At 49.4% G+C, this 15,844-nt stretch overlaps 1 protein-coding gene across 3 annotated transcripts in view; it reads right to left on the bottom strand.

Moving 5' to 3' along the window:
* SLC22A23 (solute carrier family 22 member 23) overlaps positions 1-15,459 on the bottom strand; it is a 190,362-nt gene extending 174,903 nt beyond the window's left edge. The window contains exon 1 of one of the 3 annotated variants that reach the window (XM_045497571.1): positions 14,276-15,459. In XM_045497571.1, the coding sequence (XP_045353527.1) occupies positions 14,276-14,944 (669 nt within the window). In that variant the 5' untranslated portion in view covers positions 14,945-15,459. The remainder of the gene's footprint in view (positions 1-14,275) is intronic. The other 2 variants (XM_045497569.1, XM_045497570.1) reach the window with 2 other exon arrangements.
* Positions 15,460-15,844: the final 385 nt, after the last annotated feature.

The following is a 15,844-nucleotide window of genomic DNA, read 5'->3' as shown; positions in this document are numbered from 1 at the left end:
CAGCATCCCTGGTCTCTACCCACCAGATGTCAGTAGCACTCCCTTCTCAGCTGTGACCACCCAAAATGTTTCTGGACATTGCCAAATATCCCCTGGGGGAAAAACTGTACCATGTGGAAATCATCCAGAGAATGTTTTTAAACAACTGATGCTGGGGTCCCATAGATGGTTCCAAAAGTTCCCGGGTGACCTGAAGAGCCCCAGCCACCACCACTGCAGTCCTAGATTCAGACCAGTTCTATGTGTCACTTTCATGAGAAGAAAAGGCTCTGTGACTCAAAGTTCTGAAAAACCAGGACTTAAAGTAAACATACAATCTATTCTATAGCCCAGCATGAATTCAAGTTTGATTAGCTGCTATTTCAAATATATTACATCACCTTCCTTAGTTTTCAGTAACTCACTGAAATTAGACTTTAGGTCTGAGTTGGCCTATGTACCTGTCCTCTGGCTTATTATTATCATCCTAGAATTAAATCACCTTACTTTGCCCAGATGAGAGTAAAGGCCCCTTTACTATCCCTTTACCTTCACCATTCAAGAAATGTTAATTGAGCACCTACTAGATCCAGGTACCATGGATGCAGATCTGGGCCAGGAAAGCAGGGACAGAGGATTAGAGTGGAGGAATAGGGAGGCAGGAAAGGCTTGAAGAAGGTGACAGGATGATGGGGAGGGAAGGTGTATTCTGGGCCAAAAGAGCACCACATACAAAGGTCAAGTATTGTTTGAGAAACTGGGGGCTGGAGCACAGAGTCCCTGTACAGGCATGATGGGGGGGTGGGGGGGCAGTGCAGGAGAAGTGTGCAGGGTTCAGACCATCAAGGACCCCGAGAACCAACCAACCAGACCCAACTTCATCCTGAGGGTCATGGAGCACCACAAACCACAAATGATTTGAAGCAAGGAAGTCAAAGAAGCTTCTCATCTTCAATTTAGGACCAAAACACTGGGATTTGAAGCAAGGGGGGTGGAAAAGATCAGGGGCCAGGTGAGAGGTCCAGGCCAGTAGTTAACCAAATACACAGGTTTAGGGCTTTGAGGAAACATTCAGGCTACAGATAAAGATCTGGTGCTGCCCTACTCAGGTGTGCTGGAACTTGGATGTTATGGGCTGAACTGTGGCCTATCACCCTCCAAAAAAGCCCCCCAGGCCCTCAAATGTTGGGAGTCCTGACCACTAGTACCTCAGAATGTGAATGTAAATAGAGACAGGGCCCTTACAGAGGTGATTAACTTAAAATGAGGTCATTGGGATGAGCCATAATCCAACAGGGCTGGTCCTTGTAGTAAGAGATTAGGACACAGATACATACACAGAGGTCACAGGGAGAAGACACCATGCACAAGGCAAGAAGAGAGGCCTTGGAAGGCCTGTTGACATTTGATCTCAGACTTCCAGAACCAAGAGGAACTAAATGTCTGTTGGGTAAGTCCCCCAGTCTGTGGTACTTGTTACGCAGCCCGAGCTGACTGAGACACTGGGGAATGATCTGAAGATAGAGGGTGATGGAAAGGATTCCCAAAAGAGAAGCCAGTGAGGCAGAAGAAAAATCAAGGAAAAGCAGCATTCACCAGCCCCTGCCCCCGCCCCCATCCCAAAGAGAGAGTGCTGAAGACTGAATGGTCACTGCCAATGCCATGCAGAGGCTGACCAAGATCACTGAAGCAGTCCCAGTGATCTGGCATCAGGCAAACTGACACCATCTGTGGCACAGAGACCACAAGGCCCAGCAGGCGAGGCAGGGATGCTGGGCCAAGCCAGTGCTTTCCAGGGGAGGGCCGCAGCCCCTGGGACTTGGCCGCACTTGTGATGGGAGCTTGGCGAGTGTTTTTCATGGAGGCCCAAACCAACATGCGTGCTGCAGGAGATGCATGTGGCAGCCGGAGAGGCCAAGAGGGCTGCTGCAGGGGTCCCAAGGACACAGGGCCATGTGGACCCAGGCTGGGGCTGGGGGTACCCCTGCCCTGGGTCTCTACTGTCATTTCTCCATTACAAAGCTCAGATGACTCACTGTCCACTGGGGGAAAACCAAACCTATCTCCAAGGACTGACTCTGGTGGCCTGTGTGACAGCCCCCCGCACTGCACCCTGCACTCATCTCTTCCCGGCCCTTGTCAGTTCCTCTGCACACAAGGCCCTTTCTCAATCCTTTCCATCTTTTAAGACCCCAGCCCACCTTCAGGACCCAGCTCCAATGCCATAGCACCCAAATCCCCTCACCCATGGTGAGGACTCACAGGTCAGGGCACACACCTCACCTGCTCTCCTGGGCATGCTCACTTCAGCACCCCACACCCTCGGCTCCTGGCCCCCACACCCTCCTCTTAGCTGGTCCCACACTAACCTTCCACTTACTGATGGTCTCAGCTACACCATGAGCTCCTTCTCCAGGGCACAAACCATCTTCTACCCCTCTGTGTCACCTACCCAAGGCAGGGCAGAAGGCCTGCCTGCAGAGATGGGCCAGGGCCAGGTGCCACACATGTGGCTGCAGAAATCCCTCTAACAGGGGAGGGGAGGGAGGGAGGGGCTGTATGTAACTGTCTTCAAAAAAGTAGGACAACACCTATGTCCACAGCAGCATTATTTCCAACAGCCAAAGGGTGAAAGCAACCTACGTGTCCATCAACGGATGACTGGATAAGCAGAACGTGGTCTATACGTACAATGGAATATTGTTCGGCATTAAACAGGAAGGAAATTCTGACACAGGCTCCAACTTGGATGAAGCCTGAGAATGTCACGCGAAGTAAAAGAAGCCAGTGACAAAAGAACAAGTCCTATAATGGTTCCACTCACACGAGATCCCCAGAATAGTCAGATTCAGAGACAGAAAGTGGAAGGGTGCTTGCCAGGGGCTGGGGGAGGGGAGTGGGCAGTTAGTGTTTAATGGATACAGAGTTTCAGTTTGGAAAGATGACAAAGTTCTGGATACGGATGGTGGTGGTGATCACCCAACAGTGTGACTGTCCTGAATCCCACTCGACTGTACATTTAAACATGGTTAAAATGGTAAATTTTCTGTTATGTGCATTTTACCACAATTAAAAAAAAACTTGAAAAAGTAGGACAAAACTTTGTGTTCACTGCAAATGCTCATGTATATTCATTTGAGAACAGTGGAGTTTCTCAGTATGTAACAATCAAGGGTGCCCAATTTGTAAAGCATCTTTTAAACACACAGAAAAAAAAAAAGCAGCTTTTAATCTAATCTGGGAGGAAACACTCTGTAGTGCAAATTACTATGCCGAGTGCATAACCCATCCATAATTTAATATGACCACTGGGATGCTCGTGGTGGCTTTACACTGGCATCATCTCCTTTGCACTTCTTGAAATGATATGAAGAAATAAAGTGTGACTGCTAGCTAAAACAGAATTAAATTAGAGGGAGGGCTGACCCTCTTCTCCCCTAAAAAAAAAAAAAAAGGCTGATAAACACTTAACTAGCATTCCTATGACTTAACATTCTTTACCACACATTCCTATGACTCAGCTGTTTGGTTTACTGCTCAGATAAGTAAACCAACTGTCCCACTTCTGGGGCAGTGTTTTCAAATGTAAGAATGCTCCCTGGCTCCTTCTGGCTGTGGCACACCTTGAGCAAACTCAACATTCAAAACGAAACTGGCCAGGACTTTCTGAAGCTGTTCCCTGGGAAAAACAGACCCACAAAAAGTGTGTTTCACTTTTACTACAAGAAATCTAGAAAAAGATACAAAACACAACCAAGGAACAGAGAAGCAGAAAAGACACTGACAAGTCAGGAAGAAAGGCTTGGAACGGCTTGGGGACGCTTGCTTAGCAGTGACAGCTGGCTTGGTGAGAGACCACAGGCTGGAGGTCACCAGAAGCGTTGCTACTCAGAAGGGCCCACATTTGGCTTCATGCTTGGCAGTCACTGTCTTGATCTTAATAATTTTTCAGCCAGGGGTTCTGCGTTTCCTTTGGCAATGGGCCCCACAAATTATGTTGCTGGTCCTGACCAGAAAGGTTTGGAAAAACAAGGAGACTCACCCTGTGTGGGGGCAGGGGTGGGGGTGACTATTTGTAAAACTGTTTCAGTGACCGCCCAAGGGCTGGTTCCAAGCTCCCTCTGTGATCTGGAGCTAATAAATAAAACCATTTATCACTATTTCTAGAAAAGAAAAAAAAAAGCCTCAGGAGGGTATTCTTGCCAATTCCATACTAAGCTTAAGCAGCCAGGTAAGTTACATCCCGAGTCTTTGGGAAGAAAAAGAATACTTCATTTAAAGCATTTAATAGTTAAACTGTCAATATTCAATTATTCCCAATTAATTGCTAAAAAGATTCATCTCTAATCCCTTGCATCCCAATAAAGAACTGCCACTCCCACCTCCTGTCACACGGTTCAAAGGAGCTGTCCCAGCGCTAGGCAACTGTATCCCCTGCTCTGACACCCCAGCCCCAAGCTGGACATCAGACCTACACCCGAAAATCTGGAATTGACAGAGGAATGCTGGCTTCTGTGCTGACTTGCCTGACCAGGTAAGCAAAAGCATGGACAAAGCCAGTCCGCAGGGAGGAACAAAGCGGACTTCTGGAGAAAGGGCCAGAGCACATGTGGACTCTCGAAAGATCCAACCCCCTGTCCCTCAATATTCAGATCCCATCCCGGGTTCCGTGAACCACTTCTGCATCGTTCCAAGAGATTTCCTTTCTGGTCTGTGAATTTGAAATTTGTTCTCGTTACTTGCAAACCAAAAGAGTCCCAGGAGAGGTTTTGTAGAATATAATCCTATGCAAATGGGGTGGCCTGGAGAGCCCCCAGCAGGGTTCTTTTTCAGCAAAGATTTATTTTAGGGGACATCCAGCTAAATCTGTCAATAACCACTGTTCCTCTTTCCTAGCAATATAGGGCTTGTCAATCTCTAGGTCACTTGTTCAGAGGAAGATCTGCCCACACATAATGACCAGCACTGAGCAGCCTGGAGCAAACGAAAGAACAGACCCCAAGTTGCAGAAGATCAAAGTCTGAAGATTCCTGGGGTCAGTCCGCAAGGACAGCACTCCAGGTGGGTGGGGCAGGGGCTGGTCTTCACCCACCCCCTGAAGTTAGCCCTCTGATGCCTGCCATTGAGGTCCAAAGTTACCATCAACTCCTCTAAAAGTCCACGGTTTCTCTGATCTGTTTTCAACAGCACAGCTAACCCAGAAGTTTTAACATGTTTAGATCATTCTCCACCCAGGGGCATGAAGTCAGGTTTCTGAGTGAAGACCTCTGTGGGGGCATGAAGCCCTTGGCAGGGCCCTGCCCTCCCATTCCTCAAGGTCGGCCAGAAAAGGCTTTTCCTTTTCAGATCCTTTGGAGCTCTGTGACCAGTGACCTGAAAACAAAGCCATTAAATGGTCTTTTTCATCAGACTAGGGGTCCTTTTTGGTTTGACTCCTCAGGCCTCCCTGGATTCCTGTGTCCTGTATGAAGGGCACACCTGCTCCCCTATGTTATCAGTTTCTGGGCGGAGGAGAAAGACACCTCGGATTGCCCGAGGAATAAATCACTTCCAGGTGTGGCCTGTCAGCTCCTCCCCACCTAAGTATTTCTCAGATGACTCATTCCACTGGTCCTCACCCCACAGATAGGAAGGAGAAAGGGATCTGAGATTCCCAGGTTCCTCCTGATTTGCCAGGTGCCTGGAGGGAGGGCAGTGGGCTCTCCCCAGCTTTTCTCATCCTAACCTCACAACAGCCCTCGAGGTAAGGTGAGCAATGACCCACTTTGCTGACGAGGTTCCTGCCGCTCCCAAAGATACAGATGATAGAGTTAGACCTGTAACTGTTACAGCTGCTGGTAATACCTGCTGAGCGTAAGCAGCAGAGTCAGGACCTAAACCCACACCTGCCAAACTAAAAAGCCCTTCCTCTTTTCATGACAGCAAACTCAGGTGAGCTCAGACATTTACAGGGAAGACTGTGGGTAAAAGCCAAACAAGGCACACCTCCAGTTGGGAGGGGGACAGCGAACACATTGATCACCATACAGCCAGTGTTAGGACAAAGGGATGGTTGGGTGCTAGAAACACCGAGTGAGGATGAGCAGACCTGGAGGAGGAACAGGGACCAAACGGATGAAGGAGGAAAGGGCATCCCAGGCAAGCGGGCTAACAAGGCAGAAGGAGCAGAGGTCAGTGACATCTGCACAGAAAGGTGGTCTGCACGAGCCCACCCCCAGAAGCCACAGTGTAGCCAACCACACCTCAGCGTGCAGCTCCTGACAGGTATGACCCTCCTCAGGCAGCACAGGAGGATGGACCCTGACAGGCCAGTGGAAGGGATCAAGTCCAAGAGAATGGGCAGGAGCCATTCTTCCAGCTGTTCCCGGCCCCTCTCCCCTCATGGGGGCCACTCCTGGCCAGAGGCCCTACAGGTGAGGGGAACCAGACTCTAGCCCTAATAGGCTGGTGGCTCTAAGTCAGCGACACCCCCCCCACTCACTCCAGCCTCAGTCTTCTCATCAGTAAACTGAGGACTTTGGACTAGGAAGAGAATATTATACATTAGCCATGCCCAGGACAATTCATTTTTTTAACCTACACTAGGCATTCGGTAAAGGTAAAGCTGGTTGAATCAAAGTAAATTCTAGACTGATGGTTTCCCCTGTCAGGGTCTTTCAGCTTTGTAGAAATCAGCATTCTCCTCTTTTGACCAGGAGAGCAGGAGAAAATGCTAGAACACTCGAATGGGCCAGTGCTGCTTCCTATCAATAGCCCTGGAAAGAGGCTTCAGGCCCACTTGCCCCGGGGTCTGGTCTGGGCCTGCAGCAGTAGTAAAATTTCCCACAGCTCCTCCTCAGACCCGCTTCCTGGGCTGGCCGGCCTCCTCCCTACAGCCCAAGCTACCCGGTTCCCCACCCCACCTCCCAACCTGAGACTTTGGTCAGACTGCCTCTCCCCATCTGACCCTCTACCCTCCCCCCAACCTCTCTTCAGAGCCCCACACCCTGAGTCCTAGGTCCCTTCTCACTTCACATGCTCTGCCTGGCCGCCCTCCATCCTGGTTCACCCCCTCAGCTCTTCATTTCATGGCTGACGTTCTGAACATGACTCATAAGCCACCCCTCCCCACCTTCCCACCTTCACTGCCTCCTGTCAGTTCTAAGCTGGCACATACCAGAGGGCCCGTGCAAGTGCCGTTCTCTCTCTCTCTCCCACTCAAACCTAAGATCTTAACTCAGATGTCAGCTGCACTCAGAGACCAGTCAGTTTAGGCCAGGCTTTTTGTTCTAGTCTTTCATTTCCCTTTCTTTCTACACACTTAACTCAGTTTGTAATTAAAGAATTATTATTATTTCAATGTGTACTTATTATTTATTTTGAGAGAGAGAGGGGAAGGGGCAGAGAGAGGGAGGGAGAGAATCCCAAGCAAGCTCTGCACCATCAGCTTGGAGCCCAGGCCAGTCTCACGAACTGTGAGATCATGACCTAAGCCAAAAGCAAACCCAGGCACCTCAAAGGATTACTATTAATTAGTTAAGGTGTGACTCCCTCATTAGTCTATAAGCTCTATGTGAGCTGAGCTGTCTACATGTCATTGTATCCCGAACACATAGCACAAGGCTTGGCCCAGAAAAGGGACTCATCTATGGAAGGAAGGAGGCAGAAAAGTTAAAAAAAGAAAGAAAAAAAAAGAAAGGGGTGGCCTAGGGTCACACTTGGTGGCACAATAATTGTTTAACAACTGGCTCTCTGCAGAAAAAAGAAAACCCCATGTGTAGTGTTTGCCAGTTCCATGGGGTAACTGTTCCCACCATGGCTGATTCCAAGCCACAGTAAGACATTCCTGAGTGTGCAGGTGGATGGAGATGGGGGCATGGGCTCAGAGTCCGGAGAGGCCCAGCTGGCCCCTGCACAATGCTGGTTTGTGGCGACGCCCACATGGAGATCCACAAAGCCTATCATGTTTTTAAATGACATCAACTTTTGACTCAGTCCTACCTTGGGCTGAAGGCCAAAATGAATCGAGACCTGCAGAAAATGCTATGGACAAAAGAGGAAAAAGAGGAAAAAAAAAAAATAATAAAGAAAGAAAGAAGAGGTTTTGCAGCTGGCTCAGAACAAGACAATGAAGGAAGAAAGGTGAGCCCCGGTGTGTGGGGATGATCACTGGCTCCCAAAACATGTCAAGAGCTGCTAACAACTGTGTAGCTTCTGGTCTTCTCGCTGGGGCCACTGCCAAATGCAATGTTTAGGACACTGTTAGGAGCAAGTCAAAGCCCACATGAAATGTTGGTTATACCCACAGACCCAATATTTACTTCCCTTTCTAGCAATTTACCCTACTAGCTCAATAAAAGCAAAACTGATACCTGCAACACTAAATTAAAGAGGAACTAAGATAAAAAAAAAAATTAGAAGAAAGTACGGGTGTTTTCCTGATATTCCAAGATTACGGGAGCCCTAAATCTTAATGCAGAACCCAGAAATCGTAACAGAAAAGATTAATTTGACTCTATACAAATCAAAAGTTTCTGCATAACAAAACCAGCATAAATAGAATAAAAAGACACACAAAAAAACCATGGGAAAAAACATTCACAAGACATCCAAAGAGTTAATTTACTTTCTGCTTGAAGTACTCTGACAGATCAGTAAGAAAATAAACCCCCTCCCCCAAACCACACACAAAGGCAAAGTCCCTAAGGAGGCAGTTCAAAGAAAAGGCCACATGAATGGCTCAAGAAATTTCAGAGCCGTCTTTAACCTGGCTCGTAACAATAGAGTTGCAGATTACAACAATAACCATATGCACCTCACATATCAAACTAGGAGACATGTAAAAGTGTGTAAGTCCTTGGCCAGGGAGGGTGTGGGGAAAAGGACCTCAAGCATTACTGATGGCAGTGTAAATTGGTTAAGATCTCTAGAGAGAACATTTTGACAACATGTATCAAAATAAAAACAGAGCCTACTTTGACCTTCCACTTTTTTTTAAAAAAAAGTTTATTTATTTATACTTTTAGAGAGAGAGAAAGAGCAGATGAGGGGGCAGAGAGAGAGGGAGAGAGAGAGGATCTCAAGCAGACTCTGCACTGTCAGCAAGAGCCCAATATAGGGCTCGAACTCACAATGTGTGAGATCACGACCCAAAATCAAGAGTCAGCCGCCTAACACACTGAGCCACCAATGTGCTCATGACCCCCCACTTCTAAGAGTTTCATGCATATCAGAATTTCATTATATATTATGTAACAGCAAAGACTGGAAACAACCTAAATGCCCCCTTAGTAGGTGACTAATTAAATAAATTATGGCCTGGTCATACAATGGATGAACAATGAGGGGCTCTCTAAGTAGTGATACGCACCCATCCCCAATTTAGGTGAAAAGGCATAGAACAATGTATATATTATGTCATTGTTTGTGAGAGGAAAATATATAAATGAAAATATACTTAGACTATTTCTGGAAGGATACATAAGAAACTGGTAACCATGGTTGCTTCTGAAGAGGGAAACTGGAGGCAGGGATGGCTAGAAATGTTACTTTTACTGTCCGCTTTCTGTAACATGTGCATGTATTATCTATTACAGTCAATTTCTAAAAATAGATATGCATAAAGATGTTCACTACTGTGTTGTATACACTAGACAAAATAAATAAAATACCATTAGGATGACCTAACACTGGGTTATTTTTAAAATATTACCATTGCAATGAAATTGTAATTATTTTTAACCCTAATTAAATTGTACTGAATCACTTTAAATACTTCTAGACTTGAGCCCCAGAAAAAGAATACAAATTACTTCCCAGGATATTTAAACAACTCTCAGATGTACTTACAGGATGAAAGCCAGCAATTTTTGAGAATTCATGGAGAACAGAAGAAGAATCAGACTGGGGACAAACATCCCAAGCTTCATATACAGGAAAAGGATCGTGCTTATTACTCAAGGAAGTCGTGAGCACTGGAAACCAAGGAAGGTTCACTCGGAACAACGTGGGATAACGATGCAAATTATTAAGAAGAATATTTTAAAGGCAACAGAATCGTGGGGTTTTGTTAACCTTGTGTAAAATCTCTGACCATCTGAGCTGCCAGGGAACGCTCACATCCGGCCTCAGTTCTTCCACAGCTGACCTCTAAGTGACTGCAGAGCTTGGTTAGATTCGTTTCAGGAAGACACAGACACGGTTTTCAACATGGCTGGGAGATAAAATGCAGAGCTATGCAGTTGAACACAGGGCTCAAGGTACACCACACCTGGCCCACTCAGGTATGTGTTACCTGGAAATCCACAATAATGCTCAGTGTTAAGGCGGGCTTTGGATTATTCAATATTCTTTTTTTTTTTTTTTAAGTTTTATTTACTTATTTTTGAGAGAGAGAGAGAAAGAGTGTGCATGAGCAGGGGAGGGGCAGAGGCAGGGAGAGAGAGAACGCCCAGCAGGCCCCATGCCATTAACACAGAGCCTGACGCAGGGCTCGAACCCAGAAACCGTGAGATCATGACTTGAGCAGAAATCAGGAGTTGGACGCTTAACCAACTGAGCCACCCAGGTACCTGGATTATTCAACATTCTTTTTTTTTTTTTTTTTTTTAATTTTTTAACGTTTATTTATTTTTGAGAGACAGAGAGAGAGAGAGACAGCATGAGCAGGAGGTGGTAGAGAGACAGAGGGACACAGAATCTGAAGCAGGCTCCAGGCTCTGAGCTGTCAGCGCAGAGCCTGATGCGGGGCTGGACCTACAAACTGCGAGACAATGACCTGAGCTGAAGTTGGACGCTCAACCCACTGAGCCACCCAGGCGCCCCTCAACATTCTTAATAAAAAGAAATAACATGATAAATGTTTGGATAACTTTATATGGTTGCACACAAAAAGTCATATTATTATTATGATTATTTTGAAGGCATTGAAAATTTTGGGACAGATAACAAATACCAAGGGCCAAGGCATAAAACAGAAATAAAAAGATCCCAACAGGAAAGATTTAATAACGCAAAACTATGATGAAATCTACATCATGTGCCATGTCACCGAAGTGCAGCCTGAGAAATCTCTTGACTTAATGTAATCCTATAAAGACAGAAGCTTGTCATGTTTACTGAAAGCCTTTCATGCATCAATGGCAGGTTTTGTCATCGGAAGCATAGGGTCCATCTATGGTCCCTTTTGATTAGAACACATGGGGTCTGCCAGGCTGTTTTCAGAGTGTCCTGTTTAAGACACACATATGTCAAGTAGAGCAATTGCTATGGCCAATTTTGCTATGTGTGGAATGTCTGAAGTAGCTGGGGATTTTTTAGCCAGGGAAGAAACCACTTGGGTATCCTCAAATATCTGAACACGTATTATACAAAGGAAAAAGAACCCTTCAGAGGGGGCAAGCCATACAAATAAGTGTGAGATGACCTGAGTTATATTCACCAAAAAACATGCTTGGCTGCAATTACGGAGCGAGCTGCCTAGCCAATAGCCAATGGGGCCCTCCCTTCCCATCCTGGAAATGGTATCCATGTCAGGGATATTAATCAGGAGGGGAGATAGGCTCATCAGCCCAAAGATCCCTTTTAAGTGTTATAACCTGGGATTCCAGTGGCTTGGCAGTTTCACATGTGTAGGTGGTATTATATGCGTATAAAATATGTGATAGCCTATGTAATGCATATAATATATATTAATAATGTATATTTATAATGGTATATTTATAATACAACCTATGTTCAGAATATAATATATATTTATAATATAATGCAATATAATATAATATATGCCTGGCAGATTTTCTATGTTCCCCACCCCACCTAACACTTAGGGACAGAACAGGACACATATTGGAGGGCCACGGATAGGCTGAGGCAAATCTAATGACAAAGGCACTGCGTGAGATTATTTGCAAGTGGGAAGATCATGGTTTGGAGTGAGGAAAGAGGGTACAAAAGGCAACTTCTCAGACTCTGAACTTTCAATCTACAGACAGAAAGCGAACCGTCTCCACTTCTGCTCCTACATACAAACAAAGCTGACAGGCACCTGACCTCTAGAATGCTGCACCCATCACAGTATACATTCCATATTTGTACATCTGATACAGTATCCGCTGTGCACAGCCCGCTTCAGCCCAAGTCTGGCCTTAGTATATGCCAAATGTGCTCAAGGAGCTCTTTGAAGCATTTGTTATGGAAATAGAATGCTGTGGCAGGACAGTCCTTTATTTAGATTTCATTTGTGCGTGGAAATCAATATGTCCTTTCTAGTCTTTATTTTACAGGAAAATGCATCTCTAACTATTGTCCGGAGGTCTTCAGCTCCCAGTTTCGCCGTGTCTGCTACACGTAACCATGGCACAGCTATCAAGCGCCCCTAAAGCATAGTGCACACATTCCTACCATCTTTGACCCTCTTGAGTGCTAATTTAGAAAAACTGTCCACCTCTCCAATATGCCTTAAAAGCCAGTTTTCAAGAACTATTTTAGTTTTTTCATCCCGCCCTCCATGGCAGTGTAAATAGCTGTTCATGGGTCCCCGCCACTAGGATAATGATGCTCTCTCCCACCTCCTAACTTTCAAGTTCCCCTCCCCTTGGACCCCAGGATGGAACAGCTTCTAAACACATTCGCTTTCATCTATATTATTCCTCTTCTACTTTAAAAAAGGGGTTTAAAGTATTTGAAAATGTTGCCAAATTCTTACTTTCACAGTCAGAGTATTAAAATTGCCACTGTAGTCATTGTTCTGAATTTTTCCATGATGGTAACAAAAAAACAAACGCTGCCCTCCGTGGATGGGAGAGGGTCACAGCAAAACACCTTTGGAAAGGAGAGGCTGTAGGGCTGGGGCTGGGGGTGGGGTACACCTCAAGGTGAACCTAGCCTGAAGGATCTTCCCCATTAACAGTGAATCCTGTCAATTCCCACAGGACAGATCATTTCTTGCCAGTCTGGTACAAGATTAAAACAGCGATTATGATGATGTAAGAGTTTCATCTTACACATCCATGAGCTACAACTGTTTACTAACACTCACTTGGGGGAGAAAGTGCATGCACATTGATTTTTACAAACTGTCCAATTTCAGTCTCACTTTTAAACAAGGTATTTAAAATTCTGCCCAGAACTGCCCAGAAGGGTGGGAGGGGAAAGGTCTACACTACTTGGAAATGTAAATTTGTTATTTAAAACACAGAAAGGGCAAAAAACACAAATTGCTTAACAAATGGGCATACAATGTCTCCTAGATGTTAAGAAAAGCAGAAAATACAGATGTCTTAGGGACTGGATTTCAGACATTGCCCATTCTGCATTTTTCTGCTGGCACACATCTTCTCAAAAAACACTGCTGCTCCATTTCACACAATGCAACACCTCTGTGGAGGGGCTACAGGACTCTCAGCAAGGCAGCCGCTCTGCTAAAATCTTACCAGGGTCTCAACGCCTCACTCAGACAAAAGCAGCTGCTATATAAGAGCAGTGGTGGACCCGGAATACAAAATAGATTCTTAGTTTCCTTCCTCTACTCTATAGGGATATGACTAAAGTCCCAAGAAAACACTCGAGGGAACACTTGGGTGGCAAAATCTAAAGTCAAACATCCCAATCTTTGGAGAGGGATGAGCATGATGAGGGAGGAAAGGGAATTTTCCCAAGCTCTTTGCTTTTGTGGCCAGCACCTGGGTTCTTTAGTAGGCTTTAATAGTCTGTTTCCAAACCTGGCGCGGGATGACTGAGGTCTGCGGGAATGAACACCTGGGAATATGACATCGGTCCCACGGATAGATATTTCTTTGTGGGAGGCATAAGGACACTCTAGCCCCACAGAAGACTAGAGCCAGAGCCATGGTCCTGACTCTAGCCATCAGACCCTGAATGAGGCGAGTCTTCCGGAGCTGGACGGCTGACAGGTCAGCAGCCTTATCCTTCGCAAGGGACACCCCTGGCTGAACCGGGGTGATAGTTTGAAGGATAGGTGAAGGGAGCCCAAGTCATTTTAGGGGGAGGGGCGCTCTCCCCAAATGTGCACTCCGACGGGAGTTCGGGTGCAAACTAGAAAAGGCTGTGGAGCTCCCTTAGGGTTGGGAGGCAGTGTCCCCGAGGAGGGAGGCGAAAAGCCCCTGCTTCACACCCAAGCAAGCGCATCTGGTTTGGGGGACGGAGGATGAAGCCAACGCGAGATGCATACACACAGGCTGGCATCGCTTTGAGGGACCTCGGTCTGCTCGGAGGGAGACGGAGGGAAGGGTGGAAGAAATCCAGGAGTAAAAGGCTCGGGAGAAGGACGCGAGGCCCGGGCGGTCGCAGCCCTTACCTTGCTGACCACGTTTTGGACGAGGCCTGTGCGGATGCCGTAGTCCCACGCGTGGCAGTCGCAGTTGGAGGCGTTGTCCCCCTTGTCCGGAGGGGACGGCAGGGGTGGCGTGTCGCCCCCGTCCGCGCCGCTGCTGTTGCTAAGGTTGCCTGCGGCCCCCCAGGAGGCAGTGGAGAAGGGGGTGGTCGGGGGGCTGGTCCAGTTGGCCACGTCGCCGGAGTCCCACCGGCCCGTGGCGGTGACCCCCGCCAGCTCCGCGCCTTTGCCGGCTCCGCGGCACCAGAAGTTCGGCTGGTCCAAGAGGAAAGAGTCCGAGAACTGGCTAAAGCCGATGAACAGCGCCGGGATCCAGGTGAGCAGCACGAGGGTCTTCTGGTAGCCCCCGCCCAGGCCCCCGAGGAAGGGCAGCACCGACCCGTCGTAGTCCAGCAACAGGAGGCTCGGGGCCGCCGCCGCCGCCGAGCTGCAGCCCGGGTGCTGGCCGCCGGCGGCGGGATGCGGGGCGGGCAGCGGCTGGATCTCCCCGCCACCGCCGCTGGGGCCCGCGCGTCCCCCGAGGGGCGCCGAGGCCGCCGCGTCTCCGGGCGGCAGGGAGCCGTTCTCCTCGGCCGGGGGCGGCTGCCGCCCGGGCCCGCCACCCGCCGCCTCGCGCCGCCGGTCTATCGCCATGGCCCGGGCCCACGGCGCCCGCAAAGGCGCATAGAAGCGCGGCGGAGGCTCCCGCGGGCGCTCCGGGCAGAGCGCGCCGGGCCGGGCGCCCCCAGCCGCCGCCGCCGCGGAGGAGGGCCCGCGGCTCGAGAGAGAGCGCTCGGCCGCCCCGGGTGCTTCAGTCCGCCCCCATGTCACCGGCCCGGACCCTGCGCCCCGGGCGCTGCGGCCCCGCTCGGGCGCCGGGCAGAGGGCGGGCAGAGGCCGGCCCGGGCCCTCAGCCGCCGCCGCTCATCGGCTCCGCGGCCCGGGCGCCGGCGGCCGAGCCCGCCGCTCTCCGCTGCTCCGCGCCGGCCGCAGGGGGAGGAGCGGGCTCCGCGCCTAAGCCGGGCGGCTCGGTGCTCTGCGGACCGCTGTGCAGGCGGCGCAGGCGGCGGTGCGGGTAGCGTCCGCTGCTCCCCGGGAGCCCGGGATGTATTTATCCGGCCTCGGCCGCCTCCCGGAAGCCGCGAGCTCGGGTCCCAGCCTGCCGAGCCGCCGCGCTCTCCGGCTCCGCGAGCCGGCCTCCCTTCTCCTCCTCCTCCCCTGCCCCCGGCCCGCCCCCTCTCCCCCCGCCGAGGTGGAGGTAACCGCGGCACCTGCTGCGCCCGGCTCCTGCGCGCGAGCGCCCCCTCCAGCCGGGACGCGCCGCCGCCACCGCGGGATCCACGGGAGCGGAGGGGTGGGGGAGGGCGGGGAAACGGGACACCCCGCTCCTGCCAGGCTGGAGGATCCCCTGCTTGTTCCCCCTCCGCGCTGAGCGAGGCGGAGGAGGAGCAGGAGCAGGAGCGCGCAGCTGCAGGCGCGGGTGGGCTGAGGGTCCCGGAGGAGTCGGCGTGCGCGCGGAGCGTGTGAAGCGGGTTGTCTTCAAGGCTTTGGCTC

The sequence above is a fragment of the Leopardus geoffroyi genome, chromosome B2 (genome assembly GCF_018350155.1).
Source record: "Leopardus geoffroyi isolate Oge1 chromosome B2, O.geoffroyi_Oge1_pat1.0, whole genome shotgun sequence".
Lineage (NCBI taxonomy): Eukaryota > Metazoa > Chordata > Mammalia > Carnivora > Felidae > Leopardus > Leopardus geoffroyi.
This window is presented reverse-complemented; position numbering and strand designations above follow the sequence as displayed.